General features: G+C 30.7%; 1 protein-coding gene across 5 annotated transcripts in view; it reads right to left on the minus strand.

The window, feature by feature from the left end:
* CaMKII (Calcium/calmodulin-dependent protein kinase II) overlaps window positions 1-25,533 on the minus strand; it is a 159,281-nt gene that overhangs the window by 36,743 nt on the left and 97,005 nt on the right. For 2 of the 5 annotated variants that reach the window (XM_089242195.1, XM_089242207.1), the window contains exons 13-14: window positions 11,647-11,736; window positions 10,817-10,870 (exon numbers count right to left, since the gene is read on the minus strand). In XM_089242195.1, the coding sequence (XP_089098321.1) occupies window positions 10,817-10,870; window positions 11,647-11,736 (144 nt within the window). The remainder of the gene's footprint in view (window positions 1-10,816; window positions 10,871-11,646; window positions 11,737-25,533) is intronic. The other 3 variants (XM_089242216.1, XM_089242202.1, XM_089242209.1) reach the window with 2 other exon arrangements.

The following is a 25,533-nucleotide window of genomic DNA, read 5'->3' on the forward strand; positions in this document are numbered from 1 at the left end:
AAACCCAAGTATTTTCAATTACGTCATAAAAAGCTCTGATTTTTTTTAATCATTTTTGTTTTGAAAGCATTACAATGCACTTCTCAATTTTCATACTCTATAGTCAACTATATACATTCTCATTTATTTTCACTTTCCACACACATGCAAAAAAAAAACATTCCCAAAAACTGCATGCACATGCAAGAACACTTACTTAAAAATGATTGCAATGAGATTCACATCATTGAATGTTATTGAACTTACAGCCTCTTGATTTATTCTATATACATATAGCAATATTTTAAGTAAGAGGTTGTGAAATTCAAATGAACCAAGCAATTCTTTTCAAACATTAAAAATATTAAAAAAAAATAAGACTAGAATTTAAAATACACATTAGGTTAAATTATATCCCAACTTTATTTAGAAGCCACTTAGAATATAAAAAAAAGTAAACTGATTCAAAATTTGAATTTGTGCTTTAAAATTATACAAATAAATGAAATTTTACAGGTCAAACAATTTTAACTGCTCAAAGAACTTCACTGCAGTACTTACTAATATTACAACCTATCCTAAACCCTACATTTTGAATATAAGTGTATTGACTAAATTTTACTTCAAGAAATTATCATACATATAATTATGTGTATGTAAAACTGAATTTAGTTTATAGAAAGACAGTAAAATCATATGAAAAAGTAAATGTCAAAGTGTTATTATAAAAGTGCCTATTCTTGAAGACTCAAAGAAGTGTTATTTTACATGCACTTTCTGTCACTAAACATCAAACCCTTATTAAAGGAACGATTATTGAATTTTCAAATCTCCTTTTTCAATCAATACCCTTTTCCTATGCAATAGGAAAGCATTAAATTTTCTTAGAACTTTAAATTGACACCAAGATTAAAGAAAATTAGCTTTCTTGATTGCAGTGCTCTGCATGACTTTCTTTTACAGTTACAGGTGATTGTAACTAATAAGACCTTTCAAAAGAATTAAATATTGTACGAGAACCAGAGATAAAACTAAAAAACCATATATATGGGTAATCTGCAATATCACAGATGATATATAATCAATATTACAGATTACTAATTCAAATATTTACTTATTTAGCTCTTAAAATTTTCTTTTATACCCACATCAAATGGATCATCTGTTATCATAAAATCTCACTTAAAATATATGCACAGGTCCTCATAATATTAAATGCTGCAGGTCACGAAATAGCAAATACGAGGTGTATATACCATAGAGTTGCAGAAGAAAATTGATGATCAAAAACTAAAATGAATTAAGAATTTAAGCATAAACTGAAAATACATAACAAAACCATTCTTATTTCATATTAATAAATCAATGATTATTCTTTAAATATAATATTTAATATTAAATATTATAATATTAAATTATAATATTAAATTATAATATTACATTAATATTTTAAACATGATTTACAAATCTACATTTCTATCTTCATTTCCAAAAGGCATTCGATTCGGTCTAACGAGGCAAACACTTAAAGCATTTACATGAGACTGGTGTTGGGGGCAAATGTTGAACTGGATAAAATTGTGGTTGCGAAATGGGTCAGAGCATGCTATTATTAATAAGAAATTTGTCGATTGGACAGAGGTGACAAGTGAAATCCCTCAAGGAAGTGTCCTTGGCCCCATGTTTTTAAACTTTTCACCAATGAACTTCATCAGGGTATCGATGGGATTGTTAGAAAATTCCCAGATGTGAAGCTGATGGGGTAGTTGGGAATCTCAGGGATATGATCCAGCCTATGATCGCAGTATAGGTAAATAAATGGACCATGAGCTACAGCACTGGCCACTCTTTTTGGTTCACACAACCCCGTTTTGCTTACAAGTTAAAGGGTAATATTATTCCACAGTAAATATTATTAAATCCAAATAGAAAAACTGATTTAAGAATTTTCATTGTCAAGCAGTTTAGGTTTTCTGAGCATTGTTCAGGTGATAAAAAGAGCTAATAGAATGCTTGGTTTCTTTCTTAAAAAGGAGTTTTCAGGTTCTCCTAAAGTGATCCTTTCACTTTTCAGGAGGTTAGTTTATCCTGGACTGGAGTATGCCAGTCCAGTATGTGGAGACCTTTTGGAGACCATATCTACAGAGGAACATAGACTTGGTTGACGGGGCTGCAGAGAGAAGCCACTTGTTGCTCTTGTTGGTACATGGGGCTTGAACTATGAAGAGAAACTCGATTTTTTGAATATGTTTACACTGGAAGATCGCAGGTGTCGAGGATACATTTGAAGTTTTTAAAATTTGCAACAGAACGGATAGGATGGACCATGGTTTTGAAAGGATTCCAGGTTGTGGAATTTTCCTCTAACAGGTTTGTGAATAAATGGAATAACTTGCCCCTCAGGAGTTGTGAATTCTACCACAATTGACACACTTTAAAATAAATGTGATGTTTGTAATGGGATGAATCGAGAAACTACAAGTATATACATTCTTGGATAAGACAATCTTAATTTTTTATGGGCAGTGTAGTATATGCAATCGTAATCATTATTAGTTTTACTTTAGTGTGTATTTGTTTTTTCATGCTAATTGCTCTTATTTTGGATTTTTGTATTTTAGCTATATCTGAAATTCATATTTTTTTTTACAGGCATTTTGCCTGCTGCTGCCTTTGTATTTGCACAAGATTAAATACACCATTAAATTTTTATTTCTATTAAAATTATCAATCAACTCTGATGTAATCTTAGATTGGGGTGTTGACAAATGAAACTGGTGATATATCACAGAGTACGTTGACCTTTTTTAATCCAAATGGACCCTCCTTTTTGAAATTTTTTTTGTGCATGTGCACAGCCCTGTCATAACCAGAGTCTCTAACATCCACAGGAGGGGTTTATTCATTAAGTTTATATTTGAGTACATTTATAGCGAACAATAATTTTATAAATAAGGTGGATCATACCCCATGACAGATACCTGTAAGTCTCTCATGGAGCGAAGTTTGTTTCTACAAGTAGTTTTACCGACTATAAAAGTGGTAGCCTTTTTTTTGCTGTATTTCACTTGAATGCTTCACATATATGTTTTCTCAAAGGTATCTGGGACCCCGCTTAGACATCTTAGGGCCACAAGGAAGGCATATGATCCCTGGTTGAGAACCTTTGATCCCCGTCATTAATTTTTCAGATAAAAAGTTACATTATATAAGATATTACGTTATAGCTGCCTTATATTAACAATAACACAATCACAGTAAAAATACATAATATAAAAGAAAATAACCATGAATGTGAACACAAGTTAATACATTAACTTGCATACATAACAATAAAAATCATAATATAAAAAAAATAATGATGAATATGAATAGAAGAATGCATGTTAATACGAAGATTTCTCTGAGATTCGATATATTCATTGAACTAAATTAGCAATTAATTTTTAGTCTGCCTGTCACTAAAAATTGATTAACAATGCTTGCATACACGTAAACTATTGAAAAAAAAATTGGAAACTGACTGGTACTGGAACTTGTAAAAACCAAAAAATGAAACCTTTACAATAAAATATGCAGACATGATACTCTTCTTTACAATAAAAGGTTCCATTTACTGTTAAACGTATAAAGATGCAAAGAGATTGAAGGTTCTAAAAAAATAACAGAACATGCGATATAATCTAGTGGACATAAAATTTTTCAAACTTTATAAATTTAACAGTGAATGGAATATAAAAAAATTCTCAAACAAAGTAACTCTGTGGAAAGGATCTGGTTTTCATTTAACCATTTGAAAATATCTAAATATATTTCAACTATTTTGGTAATAGGTGAATTCAAGTAAAATATATGAAATGTTTTTATAGAAGGATTTTCACTTCAATATCTTCTAGTTACTGCTTTTTTTTATACTTTATATTCTTGGTGAAACTTATCAAGAGGACCTCCCTCCTATCTTTAGATCATAGATTTCCAACTTGTATTTCATGGAACCCTGGGTTCTACGAGAGCGTTTTTGGGGGTTCCGCAATCTTTAAAAATTCCCTGACCTAGAGTGTTGATAAAAAAAAAAAATTCTTGTCATTGTTCATTATTTTGGATTTTAAAGAAAGCAGGGTATTTGAACACATTCAGAAAATTTGGATGCTCAAAGAACAGTGATACAGTAGTTTCCTCTCCCTACTTGGTCAGTCAATAATTTGTGACATTTTAACCATGAAAGAATTGATAAAAAGGCATTGCACTGCAATTTTTTTTTCTTCAAATCATTCTTTTGTTCAATGCTAAAATTAGTTGGATTTTTTTAACATTCAATTTTTGAACAAGTTGTGGTTCCAACTCCATTCAACAGTAAGACACTATAAATATTTTTTTTGTTTCAAGCTCTATGAACAATGAAACAAGCAAAGTTGGGTATAGAATTTTTATTTTGAGACATTCCCATTCAAGATGCAAAAAGAGATTGATTTTTAAAAAAGACATTGCCAAGAGCGAGTTGCCTTGAACTATCAAACTTACGCAACTTCAAGGGAAACCCTGTAGATTAGAAAAATATTCAAAATTAATTTTGGTTCTCTGGAACAGTCACAAGGGTTCTGCCAAATAGCCTCATAATCGTCAAGAGTTCCATGAGAGCTTTTACATTGGAAACCTTTGCTTCAGATCCTTTTTTTTATTGATGATCTTGACTCTAAAATTTTATTCTATTTGGTCTGCACAGTTCTGGCTTGTTTTACCTCCTGAATTATCTTTACTAAATATTTTAAACAGCAAGAAAAAGAAAAGAGAAGGTAAGGTGAAAATCCTTTCACATAATACTCAACAATTGCACTGACTGAAGAGCAAAATTGCTTCAAAATTAAAAATTAAAATTTCAAAATTACTAAATCTAAAAACAAAATAGAGTGAGTTTTGGTTTAAAATGTTTTTTTTTTCAATACTTTTAAATTTCTAAACTAAAAAAAAAAATATTTTCTTTTTTCCACAAAAGAGATAAGTCATAGCCTATTCAACAACTTTATACCAACAGCAAGACAAAAATAAAAATGACATGATGAAGGCCCAAAAGCTTAATTAAATTGCATGGATATAAATTAAATTTTGCTGGTGGTTTTTCAAACACTAAATTTAATAGTTTTGCGAAAAAGTATCATAATATTTATGTGCTTCGTTAAAACTTTTAGAAAATTAAAGGGAAAAATACCCCTTAAATGTCTTTGAAATGCCATGAGCCATAAAGCAATTTTTTTTTTAAATCTAAAAACACACCAACTTCTCAAAAGATGTAACTAGAAAATCAAATAAAAAAGTTTTCATTTTTCAACGTATAAATAAAAAAAATTATTTCTGATGAGGTGTGCAAATTGGTAGTTACATAATATGATCACCTCTGAGGAAATCCCTGTATGTTTCCTACAGGATTTCCTCCGGAGCTAATACCTGGATAGTAAAAAATCCCTTTTGTGACTTGAACTGCTGGGTACATATAGAGAATTGCATATATAGTGATACTCAAGGACTGGAGAAACGTTTCATTATAAAAGAGTTATTAGTTTCAAAATCATCAATATTCCAAAAGATGGAATATAATAACACTATGAAAAGTGCATCAGAACCAGAGAGCAATATTGTTATACGCGATAGTGATTATTGTTTTTTATTGTTACAAAGGATTTTCATTTTACGTGAAAATACAGATGCAAGACAATATTGTGTGTGATAAAATAAAACAAGTTATATTTTCTCTGATGCTTGGGAACGACTATGAAATTATGTCCAAATTATGAAATTGACAATAAATTCATAGAACTGTGCAAGCTGCATACAGGAAAAATTACATGCATATGCTCAGGCATAAGTATATAAAGGTTGAAGATTACTGCTGTACAGTAGACTATTATTCGGTCTTGCACTAGCCAGGAACACGTCCAGTAATCTGGTAATTTTCAGGTTGGCTTCTTTATATGTAGAAGAGGAAAACATGTCACTGCATGTTCAGGGCCTGACTTTGACATAAGGGGGAACCCTGGGAAAAGCAGAAACATTATAGGACCTCTATGAATAATGTCAAATGAGGTTTGGTTATTCAATGAATATGAAGGTTTAATTTTGAGGTGACCAAAATCACAGGGCCCCATTCACCAATGCAAGAGTCAGGTCTCGTGCATACCTATGTACAAAAAAGCATAAATGATTCAAATGGGTTTTTCAATTGCTTTCCAGCATTGGGTATCTGAGTTTATTAAGTTAAAGTCTGATTATTATTTGAGTAAGGTGATAGTAGAGAATAGCAGAAGTAGAAATTTCATTGATTTCAAATTCAAGTAAACATTATCTTTTGAATTCATTGAACATTTTGGGCTATAGAGCTTCCAATGCTCTCATTATTGTAACCCTCTGAGTAATATTTGTCATAGAGTTTCACAATTTCAACAAAAGACATTTTTCTAGTTTAGTCACATCAAATAACTTAGCTTTTGCTCTCTCTAATCATCAAAACAATAGGTTTTTGCTGAAGCGCAGACGCATCTTTGAAACAGAATAATAAATAAAAATTTATTATCAGTTTTCTTAAATAGTTTGTCATTTACTAGAAAATTTATACAAGTGAATCCAACCTATTCTGCTGAACTAAAGGGGGTGATAGACGAGTCCAGGGGGATCATGGAAAACCCCACCAACCTGGTCCTATCTCAAACCATTTGAGTTATGGTGGATAATCGGTTATGGGAAAAAATGTGTCAATCTTAAAAAAAACAACCAAATTTGTGAAGTTTCTAAAAGACCTACACACAAACAAAGCACATATTTAAAAAGAACAAAACAAATCCTATAGGAGCACACTAATTTCATTGAAACATCTGGATTTAATAGCCAGCAACAGGCGCTGAAAGATTGGCCAAGTTCAAAATTGAAAAATCTGGCTAAATTTTTAATTGCTAATTCTGCAAACACTCTTCTAGCCACAATTGGTCAAATTTGCCAAAAACGCGTCCATTCCACCAGCTTTCGAAAGAGTCTAAAATAAAATGAATTGGCCATCTAGTTCAGAAAAAAAAATAGAGTCATTTTTTTGCAATGCGTACGCATAGGCATCCAATGAACATATACATACAAGGGAAAAGAAGACACACAAGCGAAAAGTCATGTAACGGATCAGTTTCGCCATCTGGAGGTGACCAGAGGGATTACAAACGTAAGCTCGTACTATTCCCAACAACATCACTGAAATCTGCATTCCTAGAAGTAATTCTAGTAAGGTTTGGCGACAACTCAATCTTTCCCTTCACCGATCTGTCAGCACTTGTAGCTCGCCATTAAATAGTGATATTCTGTAGATAGAAGTAGTGTTACCTTATATGATTTTTTTGTGCAAAATCAAACTGTCACCAAAATCTGTAGCTGCCAATTCCGAATTTTCATTGACTACCTACTTTGCCAAACGCTGATTTCAGTGATGTATTGCAAACAAAAGACTAGATTTCTAGACACCATATACCATATCTTAACCATACTTGTTTTCCAGAAAACTAGTATGGTTTATTGTAAGCTCTTTCGGAAGCTGGTGGAATGGAAAAGTTTTTGGCAAATTTGACCGTTTGTAGCTAGAAGGGTGTTTGCAGAATTGGTGATTAAAACTTTTGGCGACACTTCAATTTTGAACTTTGCCAATGTTTCAGTGATTGGAGCTCACCATTAAAACCATGGCCCCCAACAAGGGTAGGGCTGATAGGGCCCAGGATAATTCTCATGGTTTTTTGTTTTTTCACACAATAAATTCATCAGAGGGGACTGTAAAGGTGTGGTCGGGGGCACAAACGATCTCAGCCTGGGGGCTCTGCTCAAGGATATGGGGCCATGATTAAAACCAGATATTTTGATGAAATTGATGTCACCTTATAGCATTTCTTCTGCTCTATCCAAATGTGTGCTTAGTTTGCATATAGGTCTTTCAGGAACTTCACAAATTCTGGTTTTTCAGACTTCACACATTCCCCCATAATCAATTATCCACCATAACTTGAAAACAGTTTGAGATAGAACATGGTTGGTGGGGTGTTTCATAATCCACTTCAGCTTGTCTATCACCCACTTTCATTTTACAGAATAGGCCAGATTTACCCTGAATATTCTTGATAAAAATGATAATCCATGGCAAATGTACAGGGTGATCCAAAAGTCATGCAACCGATTATAAAAAAATTAATTCATCAAATTGTACCGATTTTAAATGAAAAGGTTTTCATATACAGCAGCACTATATTGTTCAAGATGGAAAGACGTTTTATATTTTTCATTTTCTACACTCACTGATACTCTCTCAGTGGCTGTTGTTGTATGATCAAGATATTTTTTTCCAGAAGAAAATAATTTTTATGATAAAACAATATTTTTCAACTCATTCGTATGAAGCTGTTACTGAGGTGATCAAAAATGAATTCCCAATTGTTTCTGTGCCCAGAACGACAACAATCTTCAGATTGGTGTCTCATTTTTGAGAAACTGGAAATATTGAAGACTGCAGGTAAAGTGGGTGTCCATCTGTACTGAGCCAACATAGAATATGCAAACTGAAGGACAAAATGCTGAAATGTTGTACTGTTAACAGAGCGCTAAAGAAATTAGAGTTTAGTGCCTGTTGTATTCAGGTTGTTTCAGAGTTGAAAGCTCCAGATCAGATCAAACGTCAGAATTTAATGTACCAAAAATCTGTATGCCTATCATGAAAAGCCTCTGCATTCAATCAAAATCAGTGTATGGTACTCAATTTCACGCTATAGGAAAGTAGGTCATTTCTTTTAAAGAAACGGGGATGGGAAACTGGACAAGGATATTATTTTGTAATTCATTGCACTGTTGGACAAAATGAACGTTTTTGCTTTTTGTAACAGAATGGAGTAACCTGCCATACATATAGATGAGACAATGGATTACTCCACACACTTTTTGATGATCACCTTATTTCAAAAGGATTGTGGCCACCAAGATCACTGCACCTGTCATCTGATTATTTCTTGTGGGAACTCCTGAAGACAAATGCACAAGAATAGCCGTTTCATTGATTAACTAAAAAAAATTCAGTCTAAGATTGAGAAGGTGAGTGGCATGGGAGGAGATATGGGGGGGGGGGGTCCCCAGCGTCAAAGGTGGAGTCGACTGATCTAATGTGTATATGAATTGACATCATCATCATCATCATCATCATCATCATCATGGCCCCCCCCCCCCCCCCAAGACTTCCAAGTCTATCTCCACCTATGGTGAGTGGCCTGAGAAAAGTGGCCAGAAACCTGGCAAAAAGAATGCATGCTTTCATTCACACAAAAGACTCAAAATTTGGATACATGTTATAACATTTTGAAACAAACTGCATTGTTATATCTACATATATTGCCTTATTCGAATTATATAGCTTTTTAATTTATTTCTTGATAGCATTTTAATAATAAAATATTTTGCATGGGTTGCTTTTGGATCACCCTGTATATTCCAGTGCTTAAGGTTTATAAAAGAAACCATAAATTTCTTCACACTTGATGTATTAACATGAGATATTTTCCCTGAATCTTTTTAAGAATTGTTTACTAAATACTGAATAAATAATTAAATTTTATACATTGCTAATTTATTTTCAAATCATTTTACTACACATATGTATATTTATACTATCATGCATATATTTTAAAGATTCATATATTCTGATAAATTTGTTTTGTCTGTGAAGACAGACGACCATAAAGAAAATTATGACAATTAATTTTCTATGACAAATGTAACTAATTTGAAGAAACTAGATTGATTTTTTTGCTGATATTTCTTTAGATTGTAAGAAACCTTCATAGGGAAAAAGGTATATATTTATATATTTTTTGAAAATTACAGAGTAGAAATTCAATTTCTTTTCAATCTGGATAGTTTGTACCCCCAAAAGAATCAAACTCTAATGCAAGTCAATATATTTACACATGATAAATAATTTGATCTGATCTAATACATATTGGTATGCTTCATTTATGCCTAATCATTGTTGTCATGCAAGCTGAAAGCTAATTTACTAAAGCTGCATGCAAACATGTTGAAATACTAATTTTTCATCACTACATATGTCAAGATCGAAAGAAAAAAACCCCCAAAGAAATTTCAATTTGCTGCTGGAATAAAGTATAGACTAGAGAATATACCTAAGGTGACTTCAGTAAATTATCTTGTAATATATTGCCTTGAAGATGTAAGCATATTGAAAGCAAACGATTTATGTACAACACATAATTTTGGTCTGCACAAAATTATTGCTTTGACATTTATGAATGCATGTACAATCAGAATATTGAAATATCTTTGAAAAAAAGATATTAGAAGCAAAATAAGTAATTATCAATTACTCAAATGTACAACATCATCCTTCAGGAAAAAAAAAAAAAAGATTGTCGATGAGCATTTTTCTCTAATCATCAATAGTAAATGAAATACACATTCAAACCATTAGATATAACTTGGCATCTGTATGATACACACTTCATTATTTAAAAAAAAAATACCCAAACAACCACCAGTGTTCAAGATTTAATTTATAACTACATTTCTTTCTCTCCCATCTCCTTATGCAATCAATTTTGTCAATCCCAAAAGTGTTGTTTGAAAAAAAAAATGTGGAAAATTAACAAACACCCAGTGCAAATAACACATGCAAAACATGCTGCTAATTTTGAGAAACCGAAGCCAAACGATTAAAAACCATGCCATAGCGCAAAAAAAAGACAAAAATTAAATTCTTAACTGCATGAAGCGTATCACACATAGCAAAACTAGATGCAGAACATGGAACTAATCATACCTTGTTCAACCTGTATAACAGTTTTACTCCTTTCGGGACCAGAATGTATACCATCTGGAGTAAGATAGGAAAGAAAGAAAGAAAGAACAAAGAAAAGAGCATAAGGTTTTCTCCTGTGGTCAGCAGAAAAGCGCTTTTTTTTAAAAAAAAAAAGAAAAATCATAATAATAAATAAAAGAGAAAAAAAAGAAAGAACAATAGTTTTTCTTTCAAACAAGGCATTGCAAAGAAACTTATCCTTTAAACAAATATAACATAATGCATCAGAAATAAAATTAATGGAAGAAAACAAAATATCCAAGAAATGCAATTTATCTAGGTAGACATAATCAGCATGTCATGTTAGTATTAAAAATTTAAAAAAAAAATCAAAACAGAATGCAAAAGAAAGTGATGAAAACAATGCACGAAATGAAATGCAACCTAAATTTGTGGTAATATATTTTTTTCAATAAAGAAAAAAAATTAAGTTTAATATGCTTTTGAAACTGTATTTATGTGTGGAAGAATCCATGCACAATGTGAGTGTATAAAAAATATCTTGCCCATATATTTCAAAATGAATACGTTTCCAGCCAAAAAAAGTCATCTATGAAAAACATTTTTTTTTCACATATCCATCATGGTATCTGAATATAAATAAGAGAACATGAAATCACAAATACACTTATCATACGGTTACCTACTGGCAACACTTTCTTTCAAACACCACACATCCTGTTTAACAAATGATTAGGAAGGGAAAAGAAATATCACGGTTTTGACGTAACAACTGAAAGAAAAACTTCAGTTGCTACCGTTTTTTGCACATATAATATTTAGTATCCCACCTCGAACATCTTCATCTTCTAATGTGGTATTACTGTCCGTCGATTCCTTGACTTGTGAACCGTCTCCCTTTTTAGCTATGATGCTACGGCCTGAAACACAGGACCAGTTATGCCTGAACTACATCTATTGCAAATCATAAATGCACTTCTTAATGATAAACAATTAACAGTAATTCAAAAATAAAATGGAAACGAAAATGTAATTATAAAGGTAATTAAAAAAGAAGTAAAAAACAAGCATGCAGAACAAAGCAAGAAAGGAGATGAAGATGAAATAAAACGCAAAAAAGAAAATTTAATTTAATTGCGCAGTAAGCACCTTGCAAGTTTTTGATTGATAATGAGCAAAAGAAATTGGAGCATGCGATAACATTTATTTAGACACTAAGTATGATCGAAGTAAACTCTCTGTAAGAAAATATGTAAATGTATTGACGTGAACATATTTAAATATTTTTCTTGATTTAAGAAAAAAAATCATGCATATAATTGAAAGAAAATAAGTAATTTTAAGATTTAATTGTTGATGGTTTAAAAGATATGGAACAAACACAACATCAATGAAAATGCTTAACTTCATGCAATATCATGTTGACCATTGTTTTTTTTTCCTTGTCACATGCTTAAGAAATATTTTATAGGATAATCTGACCAAGTAGTCTAATGGATATTAAGACTAATACAGATATATAATTAAATAGAAGTATAAAGAACATGCAGATATATCCAAAACTGTATATACCTTCTGAAATACTAAACTACCCTTTACACACCAGTAATTGTATATAAAGAAACAAGAAGGGGATAAAAAACAACAGAAAATCAAGGAAGAAAAAAAAAAATTACAGTCAACCCTTGTTTTGCTATTGGCTTTCATCTATCAGATTGTCCCATCATTTCATAATGCATCAAATAGCAGGCAAATGTAACATTCATTAAAATATATTTTTGAGACTATGCACATCATAGTTAGTAGTATTCATCCTTTTTTTCTGTCCCCTTTCTTTTGCATTCTAAGCCAATATCAGAAAACAAGATGTACATCTTATCAGTGTTTATTGATTGAATGAAAAAGGAATGATGAGAGCACAATTAGAGATAATTGTACAAAACTGTGGGGGAAAATTTACAATATGAAAGATTGAACAAAGGAAAAAATGCAGATGAATGATGGTTATGCTCACTATCACTTGAAATCAAAATAATATTTTGAAACAAATTACAGCTGAGAAAACTCATAGACATCTGGTCACTAACAGAAATGGAAAATGTAATTTTAAACAAAACCGCTGAAGTGTACGTATCTATAGATGTGCTTGGATACTATAGAAGCCATTTTCACTGATTATTATTCACTGAAAATGAAATATTTTCAGCAAAAAAAAACAAGGAGAAACCTAACATGGATAAAAATTCTGTGAATTGCTTTGGATTGACATGAATCAGATGTCATATGGATGAGAATAACTGTAACAATGAAATTTTTTACCATCAAAACATTGATTGACAATACAATGAAACTTTGAAGAAGCAGAAGAACATTACTTGGAAAACTTGAATAATCTTACTTATAAACTATTAAACTGGTGGATAAACTAACCTATTTTGACAGAAAAAGTAAGCAATAAACTCATAATTTATATAGAATCATTGATTTTTACTTTTGGCTGATTTTTTTAATATATATAAATACATATAGATAGATCTTAGTTTTGTTCTCATAATAAGGGAGTTCGAAAGATGAAATTTCACATTTAACTATTCTTTTGTCTCATAGCAGCAAAAAAAAAAAGCCTTCGAATTCCAAGCATTTACACACAAAAATAGATTGAGATTAATCTAAAAAAACAAACATGACTAGCCACCATGAAATAATTTATTTTTGAAATATTGAAAATTTATTTCATTTGATATATATATTATATTTCATATAAATTACATTATATTTCATATAAATTACATGATATTTCATATAAATTATATTATATTTCATATAAATTACATGATATTTCATATAAATTATATTATATTTCATATAAATTACATTATATTTCATATAAATTATATTTCATATAAATCTATGTGCTACATTAATAATTATATATGCAACAGTGACATTAATAATTGGTGAACCCCAAACAAAATATCCTAGGAAGTGAGTAATGGTGGAAAAAAAGTCAGGGGAGAAAAAAAAGAGTGTTGCCTGTAGGTATTCTAAGTAGAAAAAGTCTCTATTCAACTACCAATCAAGGTCGCAGCAGGATAAAGAAAAAAAAATGGTTATACATACTTGATGCTGCTGCTAAGGACTAAAAAAGGTTAATATACATGAATATTGCACTTAATTAATAGAGAATCTTTCCAAGATTCTGCAAAATTCTCTATTAGTTATTCTCCCCAAAGAACAATCAGCTTTAAGATATTTAAGAAAAGGGTGCAGTGAAAGCAAACTGGAAGAATTTGAAATCATGTTTGATTTTTGGATATGCTGGAAATGACAGGTATGAAAAAAAAAATTGATATAAAAACACTCATCCAAAAAGTAAGGTTCCCAATGATACAAAAATACCAAAAAAGTTCAAAATAAAAATACGAAAAATCAAAAATTTATCGAAGTATATTTTAACCTAATCCCTTTTGTTTTTCTAGATATCTTTGAACCCCTATCATCACATGATTTCGCCATGGAAGTCCTTGCCAAAGAATTCACTTCCTCTTTTAAATAATAAATAAATAATAGTCTATTGAGGAAAAAAAATCAATTATTTTTTTTAACTACCACTTTTCAAAAAAAGAATTATTTTTCTTTTAAATTAAAAAAAATGTCATTTTCATTCTCATAGTAAAGAGAAATTTTAATAACGGGAATTTATGAATTTTTACTCATAATAATAAAAAAACTGCATAATTTATATTTTATAAGGCTAGCTCAATCAACAAGCAATAAATAGGCCAATTGGCCTATACATAAAAAATGTGGATATTTTGAAAAACAAGTAAAAAATTATTAGAGTTCATTTTATCTACCATTTCTTATAAGAGATTTTGGATAGTCACACGATCAAACATCCTCTATTTAGTTGGAGAGGTGACATATTCTACAGTTAAAAATTACAATTAGCATAACACTAAAACACAGCAAAATGAACTATTGGAGAGGATTAAAGGTGGAACAATGTACACTACTGATACACCTGCATAATTTTCAATCAATGAATAGGAATTTCTAATAAAAGTTAATAATGAATAAGTCTGAAAAGGAAAAAAAAAAGGAATCAATTGAAAAAGAAAAAATATCTGAAAATAACTATCATACTGCATAAATAATTGTAAAAAAATAAATATAGAGGATTTATATTGCTTATAAATACATGAAAATAATAAAAATCAATACTGAATAAAGAGATGGTGCTGGATGATCAAACTCATTCAAAACAAAAAGAAAATATTCTTATGTAAAAAAAAAATCTAGATTATCATTAAATCAGGAATTAAAAAAATTATTAAGTTGGAATAAGTTCAGATATGGAGGCTTTCAAATACAATCAAATCCGTGAATAAAGAAGTTTGAAAGGAGCAGAAAAAATATCTGATGTATATGTTACTAGGTAAAAGTGATAAATCTCTCAAATAATTATGTATGGTTGCTGGTTACTATGCAGGATCACCAACCAGTTTAATAAGTTTGGTCAATTTTGTTCATGAATTTATCGCATTTACTAGTAATTATGTATGATCCCCATTTCATATAGACAAACATGGTAATTGTCAATGAATTTGAATACCTGAATTTAACAGACTTTTTATGTGTGAACTTCAGTCTGAGATCACAAAATTTGATCAGTAATGTTGGTTTTGTTTGCACATGCCAATATGTATAAAAGAGCTAAGACTAAAAATAATTTCATGAGAGATCTTTTTTCCTGGGGTCGTTTGGTTTAAACCAAGTGTTTTTTTTTTCTTTCAAAAATCACATAAAAGTGGAGTATATAAATATAATTTTTTCCCCCTTGAAAAACATATTGGTTCATTATTAGTCAAAATCGTTTATTCTTATCACATTTTCTAACCTTGAGGTACATTCTGATGGTGTATGTTTAGATGGCATGAATAGTATAAGTGGGTTTTTACAAAAAAAAAAAAAAATTGCCTGAATTTTCACATATAGTATCTTAGTTATACTTAAAGTTATATACAGTACCAAAATTTCTTATTCTTACTACATTTTCTAACCTTGGGCTATATTCTGATGCTCTATCTTAAACAAATTCATGAATGAGGATTGCATCACACATCTAACTATGATAGTGGTCAATCAAGGCTTTTTTCCCCTTCATGAAGAAACAGCAACAGTAGTGATTTTAACCATCATGCCAAGGGCAGGTGGTCTTATAATCAATCCAATAAAGACACCAGATGCACAAAGGACAAAAATGCCAGTTCATTGCCTCACAAATATTTTAATTTCTTTCCATAAGTCACTGCCCATTTCGTACTGTACATCGCCACCAGGCTTAATATTAAATGTTTTTCAAACACTTTTCACCATCACCTCCAGTTAATCAAAGTTCTATTGTAGTAAGTAATTTATGAAAAATTTAATCAGCTATATACAGGGTGATTGTAATACACTATACAATAAGAATCACTGGTCAGAATGACCTGAAAATTTGCATAGATACTCCGGAAGCAATGGAATCTTCTTTTGGTGGAAGAAAATACTTATAAATGTGCAAGTAGATGATGCTATACAATTTATTTTGCCATGCTATACAATCTATTTTGCCATACGATACATATCCACACTTCAACTGCATCAGTGTGTATAGATAGTGCAACTTTTATCAAGATGCACATTGCAACACCAACAAAGCAGCTGCTGAACAACCATTTTGACAATAACTGGATGATACCACACCTGGCGCCAAGTTCACCAGACCTTAACCCTAGTAACTTTTGACTTGAGGATGGGGTATCTTAAAATGTTATGTACGGTGGTCAGATTACAAATTTTGGCGAATTGAAAGCACATCCATATCTACATTATTATGATGACATACTCTGATCTATTGAACAAGCATTTTTATGTTTTCACCATATTCAGAACACACGGTGGACATTTAACATTTCTTGAGTAAGTTGTAATTATTTGTTCAATTACTTCATTTTTGTGATGTTTCCATGAATTATGAAATTGTGCAATGCTAATTAAGTTATCATTTTACCCTGATTGTCTATTGTTTCCATTCTGTGAGCAAATTTCCCATGTGTTGGATGAGTGCATTATCATCTGTTTTTTAAGTATTTTTTCTCCCTTTGCCATACAAAACTTCATTGCTTCAGGAATATTTTTACGTGAATTTTCAAGTTATTCTGAACAGCGATTCTTATTTTACAGTGTTTTGCAATAGGAACTTAATTGTAATCACCCTGTACATTGGAAATCATTGCTAATTAATCTGCATTAATTATGCTTCATTAAACACATTGCATTTATCAAGTTTTTACAAAATAGCTTCCTAATTAAGCATATTGAAAGTAACTGGGAAAAACTACTCTAACTTATTACATGGTAAATAATATTTATTAATAATTTTCAAACAAAATAATTTCTTGAGTGAAGCTACAGAATAATTAAATTGCAAAAGTTAGTTTTTGTTAAAATGTAAAAAATATTTATAGTAATGGAAACAGTGTCAATTACATTAACAAACATTTTAGTTTAATTAATTCTTAAAAGTAAAATTTTATTGTTTTCAATGTAAATGTTATTAAACCAGTTTGAACCAAAAAAAAAAAAAAACTTACCAACCCTGCTTTTTTCAGAGTACTGATTTTATTTTAAAAATAGCGTGTGCCTAACCTATCGGAAAAACTGAAAAGTGGTAAAATGAAAGTGAAATTTTTTTTATAACTTCTCTATATTTATGAGACTTACCAACTTTACTAGAGAATTTTTTTATAATGGCTAGTAAAAGAGATAAATGTGTGTGTGGTGAAATTTATCAAACTTATCAAGAGTATACATATTGTAACTATTCATAATCACTGATTTAACACTTTTTACTGTAACATATGCACCTCATACATAAACATGTATCCTTCTACGATTCTACTAGTTCATATAATTTTTCATAATTTCCCTACTGAAATATTTACGTTAATTTTTTTAGATTTATACATAAAGTATGCAGCAGAATAGATTTTTTTAAATAAAAATATTTCATACATGAGCATTTTTTACTTAATATTTGAAGAAATGAAGAAAAAAAAAATCTGAAGATAAGCAGCATCTTTAATGGTATATTTTTTATTTCTCAGCAGCTTCTACAAACAAAAGTATAGCAGACATAACTTTTTTCAATCACTTCCCCCCCCCCAAAAAAACCCGGCAAAATTTGTGTGTTCATTTCATCTTAACAAACATTGATTAAGATAGAAGAACAAGACAACGGTCTCAATAAAGAAAAACTTGGCATAGTCTACAACCTACTAATCGAATCATAACTTTTACAGTTCTTTCACTACTAATATAATACTGTAATACTTTCTGATGATAAAACTGAGGAAATATGAAGTACAGGAAATAGTACTTTCTTATTCAAGGGTGAAAGAAAAACATTGACATGTATATAATATTCATTTTCATTACAACTTTAATTGTAATTTGAAAATATTTTGTTTGAAAGAAGATATTTATCGAAACAAAAAGATTCAGTTTAAATTCTCTATTACCAAGCAACAATATCTTTCAATTACCCTGCACAATACTTCTACAATACATTATTGCTCTCATTAGAAAAAAAAAATTAGAATGATTAAAAAAAAACTGCAAAAGTAAGTATCAATTAATAAGCTAGGAGTTTAACAAATTTTATTACAACAGGAAGATTTAATTAGATTTTCTAAAATGAAAGCTTTTCGGCTTCAAAAATTTTGAACAAATTAAGTGATTTTACTGATTTAAAAAGGTACATTAAAAAGGAACTAGCATTCTTTAGAACTATTCTACTTAAATATTTATCCTTTGGATAACACATATGGAGAAAAATAAGTAATTAGTCTTCAGCATAAAAATTCAACAAATGAGGTGTGCCAAAATGCCGGCATATAAAATCAAGATACATAACTGTAGGATTTTCCCCTTGAAATTATTAATAAAAAGTAACTTGTGGTAGTTTTATACTCAACTGATTATTTCGTGGAATAATAAATACCTGAAGCATAATTTGAAGAAAATCACAATTTTTCCCAACAAAAATTTAAGTTTAAAAAAAATTGCAATACATAAAATTTTAAGAAAAATCATTTGAGAAATCCTTTAAAAAATATTGGACAAGAAAAACTAATTCTTGCAATAAACAAGTGAAAAGTTAGGGATTTAAAAAAGGCAAAAAAGGGAGTAAAAATGTTTCACAAATAAAAGTAACATATTCAACAACTGAAACAAATTCGATAAACATTATTATTTCCCACCAAATTATTAAACCAAATGAGAAAAAAAAAGGTTGGATTTGAAAGGAAAAATTCGATTGGAAGAAAATAAATGCAACAATTACAGAATTAATCATTTTTTTATGGATGGGGAAAAAATAAAAATTACTGGTTGCATTTATGTTAGCAAAAAATAGAAGGGTCTTGTTGAATCCATAAAATCAGCACAGAATTAATTACTTTTAAAATAAAAACAGAAAATTATCACACTGAAAAAAATTACATCTTTTGATAAGATACAACATTTGAAGAGCATTCTTATTACACTTAAGTGTTGAAGTAAATAGTGCAACAATGAAGAAAAGAAAAAGCAGCAGACCTACAAGTGCATAAGGTGAAAATCTATGGCCTGCAGTTGAATAATTTCATAGTGAAGCCAGAAATGGCCCAACAAAGGTTGACTGACAAGACTAATATACTGTTTAATTATCAAAATATATACATAATTAAGAAGAAATAATCAGATGAAGAATACGTAAAAGCATGCTTAAAAATTATCTGTAAAAATAATTAACAGCACAGCAACACTGTTTTAGAGAAAAAGAAAAGCATAAATGAAGTAGTGCAGCAGCGAGAGCAATGGCAGCAGTAACAATCAGCATGTTTTTTTTTGACTCACTTCCCACTGTGGAGACGAAGCATGAAAGATTGACAGTCAGGATTCATCAAAATAAGCACATATACTGCACTATAATTTTATCATTTTACAATTCTTTTAGACATAGAGAAATTGCGGTAACAAAAATATAATACCACTTGTGATCCATATTAATTGCTGAAATTTTCTTTAAGAAATTTTTTTTAGTTTTTTTAAAATGATGGTGTAGCCAGAATATATATAAAGTGAAAAAAAATCCTAATAATATTTCAGTTATACAAGCAGTTGAAATTAAGCCAAGTAGAAAAATGAGCATAAAAATTAATTCTAACTAAAAATATATCAGAAGAAATCAGGCTGTAGTTTGGATTTATTAATATCAACATCGCACACTAGTTAAAGGAAAATCCTGTGATAAATGGAACCAAAAAAAGGCTTGGGGAGGATTTGTTAAGCATTAATCAAAGGTACTTTATAAGGCTCCAACAAAAATGTGAAAGCCTTAAAAACAATATCATTATGTGCAACGCAATGCAATGGTACAATTTGAGGGTTAGTTCCGAGGCTTAGTTTGTCCTGGACTGGATTATCGCTGTAAGGTTTTTGAGACCATACCTAAAGAGGCACATAGACTTGGTTGAAGGGGTGCAGAAAAGAGTTATGTGTCCTTATTGGCATACAGGGCTTGAGTTATGAAGAGAGTCTTCATTTTTTGAATATGTTTACATTGGATGAATGTAGGTGTCTGCAGATATGATCGAAGTGTTCAAAATTTTCAACGGAATGGATAGGATGGACCATGGATTATTAGTACAGAGTCAATCAACTGCTTTTACAAAAGGGCACCAGTATAGATTGTTAAGGGACAATTCTAGGTTATGGTATCGCAGGGAATTTTTTTCTAATAAGGTTGTTAATAAATGGAATAGGTAGTAAATTCTAACACAATTGACACATTTAAAAAGAAATATGATAAACATGTTAGGGTAAATGGGTTGTATTTTTATTTGTATAAATGGAGAAGCTAACCATACTTAGAATAAGACAACCATAAGTATTATTTATGGGTATTGTATATTTTATCATGCATATATATTGTTTGTAATTGCATTTTCGATTGGGTTGCTGCATTTTTCAAATATATGACATCCATATTTGTTATGGGCATCTTTTTCTCAGCCACCGCGTTGGGCATTTTGCTGTTGTATTTGTTGTATAATAAACTTTTACATTATATGCAATACTAAAATTTGACCTGTAAGATGATTCAAGGTGTAAGGTATTCCAAATGCAATGCAAAAATAGCATCAGTAGACACAATGAAACTGAAAAAAATCAGGTTGCTATTAATAAGTGGTTTTAATTTTTGTGAGGAAAAACACCAAGAACTTGCGTAGCTTTGCGTTCTTGAAATAAATTCCTTTGAAATTTTACAACTTTAATAAACATTTTCTATTTTTTAATTAAACAAAAATATTTGTAAAAAAAAGGAATATTAGTCTATAATGTTTGCTCCATGTTCAGGAAAATTATACAACTGAAATGAGAGGGTGGCAGAAAGAACAACAAAAATCAGGTAGGAACTTCATCCCCCACACAGCAAATTTACAATTTAAGAAAAAAATTCTGCTTATCCAGCTTTACAAATAACCTAATCTATCACAAAAAATGGAAGAACTATTTTCAGCAATACATATGAATCACATTTGATAAGTTTAGAATGCAATGCTTCCACCTGAACTGCTGAAGAGTTTTTATAAGTAAAAATATCATCATATGATTTTGATGAAACTTAGCGGGAAAATTTTCTTTAGTTTTAGGTGGTATGATCATGTCTGTACATGCTATCAATTATAATATGCCATGCTTTCAGTAATTAAAAGTTATTATATTAGTATACAAGTTAATGTAATTAAATTGATATAATTTAATTCCCTCTTTACTTTATGAACATGAATAAAAATAAAATACCTAATTAGTTGCAAACTCTTGGAAAATCAAGTTGGTAAATTACTACAGCCACTCCCAGACTTACAAAAACTTCACTTATGTACTTTTCACATTACAAACTGAAATATTTGGCACTCCTGGAAAATTCAAAACAGACCTAAGCAATATTTGGCAAAAGTGTTCAAGACACTCTTTTTTTCTTCCCTTTAGTCACATAGTGTCACACATGCCTTGATAGCAGAACTGACGGCTCTCAAGGGAAAACTGTATTTATGCAAAACATATATTCAATGCACATCATTCTGTTTGTATTGTATGAATTATGTACATTTGTATAAAATTTTTACAGTATGCTATCTTTCAAACACCTTGAAGATGGTTATAGCAATAATAAGCAAACATTTAAGTATTAATAGAAAGTTGAATATATCACATGCCATCTGGATGAGACAAAGTGAGTGAAATTAACTGCAACAAAATTGAAAAAAAAAAAGTCACTCAAAAGTTCCGTAATGTTAGATGATTTTGAAGGCCTCCAGGAAAAGTGTGAATTTGAAGACTAATGGCTGAAATGATTTTATAAGGTGAAAAATGAGACATGGTACATTGCATTCATAAGTTTGTAACAAAGGATAAATCAATGAAGACCTGATAGAGTTAGAAGCTGTGCCAAATTAACAAAAGGGAAAAAACCCCAGAAGGAAGAGAACCATGGAGTTGCGGGTTCGGGAAAAATTAGATTTTCTGTGAAAAAATTTAGCTCTGGCTTTTAGCAAAATGGAAGTCTGCAGATTATTGAAAAAATGGATGAAAATGCAGCTTGTGAGATTAAAGAAAGTTTAGAGAATGAAATTTTTCTCTAGCATGCAAAGATCTAACAATGAAAATTGATGTTATTCAGCCTGAGAGAACTGGACAACATTTTTTTTGCTAAAAAAAATCCCCATTAAAATATAGTACAAAATCTTAATTCAATCCTTATCAGTTCTTAGAATAAGATTTTTCTTCAACATTAATTTTCTTCAACTTAAGTAGAACTTGTTGTGAATGGAATTTTCTTGTTTCTGACCCTAAATTAAGAAATTTGCATGATTTCAATTTACAAATGATGTATTATTCTTCGAATACAACCAGTCTTTTGCGGAATCTTTTTTAACATGATGTTTCATTGTAAGTCGGAAAGTGGCTGTATTTGATTTCTTCATATTAACATGCTATATAATATATATAGTACATATCATAACAGGCTGATTTTCCTTTTAAAGATTTGTTAATTTTTGTTTTGATGGAAACACCTACATTTTTTTTTCTTAAAATTAAAGGATGATTAAAAAATTTGCATTTTCCCATAGGCTTTTAATAGAAATAAAAATATACAGAAGAAAATAACATGATGCCAAAAGGATAAAATAACAGTCGAATCCAGTTTTAATGAAAACTGTTATAGCAAAAATCTCATTGCAACGAAAACTTTTCTAATCCCTAAATCAGTTTACATAGGGAATAAGTTACACGTATTGCATATTCCAATAAAACGAAATGAAAAATCCATTACAATGAAAGCAAAAATAAGTTTCTGAAAATCAAACAAAGGAGTACATAAAATTCCAAAAATGGTTTCATGTATCAATTTGCTAGATTGTGGATGAATAGGGGTTTGCTTTCGTGAATATAAACATACTTGGAAATTTACTTTACACCATTTTTCTTTTTTTTTTGTAGATTTTTATGTCTTGTGTGTCTTTAAAATAATCCTTCACCTTTTGTTTTTTCTGTATTGCTGAGTGAAAAATACCTGCCCCTCCAGATGTGAATGGGGCTTGCTGAACTGGTGGGAAAAAGGGTTGCTCTTCTATTGCTTGGGAACAAATTTTAACGAATGCAGTGCATGGAAAAGAAATAACATCAGAGCTATGCACATCATGAATGTTTCACATTTCTTTGCTTCCAAAACGAGTGGCTTCAAAAGAAAACAATTTTCAATAAAAAAAGTTTTAAGATCATTTCTGAAGTTGATGCTAGAGTAAATAAAAACAATGCTGCATTGAAATACGGCATAACTTCATCATTTCTGAAAAATCAGACTAAACTGGAATTGCAAATTCAAACAGCAGTTATAGGATCACGTAGGAAAAAGATCAGACTTTCAGATTTACAACATGAGGATGCAGCTGTATATACCTGGCTTTAGAACATTCCTTCCTGAAATGTTCCAGTTACCAGCTCAACATATGAGAAAAGGCTTTGGAAGTTGCACATGCTTGTGGATGCGAAAACTTTTAAGTGTTGGTTGGCTCACTTCAAAAAATGGTATGGTGGGTAGCAAAGCAGACTTGCGGGGGAAGCAAGCTCAGTTGACATGAAAAATGTGAATGAATGGAACAAAATGTGGGGGAATGAAACAAAAAATTAGAAAAATCCAGCTCCTTATCGACAATTGCATACCTACATAATGAGCCTCCAAAGTTAGAGTGCACGTGTATCGAGTATATGTCTCCTAACTGCAGATCTGTTTTGTAACCACTTGATCAATGTATAATTAAGGCAGCAAAAGACAAGTACCATATCTGCTGAGACATATTTTTTACTAGTTTGATAACAAGGTGAAGCCCTATGTCAAGCAAGCTATTTGTATGATAGCTGGAGCCTGGAAAGCCATAGCTCAAAAAGTCATTTCTAACGAATGCAAAAAAAAAAAAAAAAAAAATTAAAAACACATTGCAAAAGAAACATCCATTCTAAATTATGAGACACTGGATGATTTTTTCCCCCTCAGACACTGACATTTATTTATATAATATTGCTTGCGAGGCATACACAAGAGAGTGCAGTGATGGGATTTGACATAGACGATTGATGCTACATACAAAATCAGAGATTGACGTACAATCTACAGAATTTGTTGGAAGGTTGTTCCAATCAATATAATCAAAAAATCGGGGGGGGGGGGGAAACTATATTTGAAGCAATCTGTGGATGCAAGAAAGGGTTTCAATTTTTGAGAGTGGTTGAGTCTATTGGAAAAATGTGAATAATTTATTAGAATGTGGTTAGTGTCAATGTTAAAATAGCAGTGGATAATTTTGAAAAGTATTGATAGGCGAGCGATATATATCTACGAGAGTTAAGTGGGAGGATATTAAGTTGGCGTTTGAGCTGTGTGATGGAAGAAGAGGAAGACCAGCAGTTTAAAAATAAGAGGGTAGATTTAATTTGGATAGATTCCAGCTTATCTATATTGCTTTGTGTATAGGGATCCTAAATTTTACAGGCATAAGAGAGGACAGGAAGGGTATAAGTTTAGAAGCATAGATGTCAGATGGAATCTTTGAGGTTACGAAAGAGGAAAAAGTTTTTGAAGGCATTTTTGAAATATATAATCTGTGTGGAGGTTCCAACGAAGATCGGCAGAAATGATCAGACCCAGGTATTTGTAATGGGAAACCTCTGCGATTAAAGAATTACTAATTGAGTAAGGAAATTTGGGGGGGGGGGAACTTTTACGGGGGTAAGTTTCATGCAAGGTATTTTGGAGATGTTTAGGGATAATTGCCAAGACGAGCACCATTCGGATAATGTTAAGGCTGTGCTGGAGAGAATCTTGGTCAGATCTACTGTAAATTCTTCGATAAATAACAATCATTGGCGAAAAGTCTGATGAAGCAATTGATTGATAATGGTAGGTCAATAATAGAAATTAGAAATAAGGGGGAGAGGACCGATCCCTGAGGCGTGCCAGACTTGACCCAGAGGTATATACAAATACAAATACAACGCCACAACCTTGTGTTTTAGCCTTGAAACAGACAAACTGACTGTGATCAACAAGGAAGGCCTCCACCCAT

The sequence above is a fragment of the Pholcus phalangioides genome, unplaced genomic scaffold (genome assembly GCF_987345545.1).
Source record: "Pholcus phalangioides strain wild (caught in Gottingen) unplaced genomic scaffold, Ppha-v1.0 ptg000003l_1, whole genome shotgun sequence".
Classification (NCBI taxonomy): domain Eukaryota; kingdom Metazoa; phylum Arthropoda; class Arachnida; order Araneae; family Pholcidae; genus Pholcus; species Pholcus phalangioides.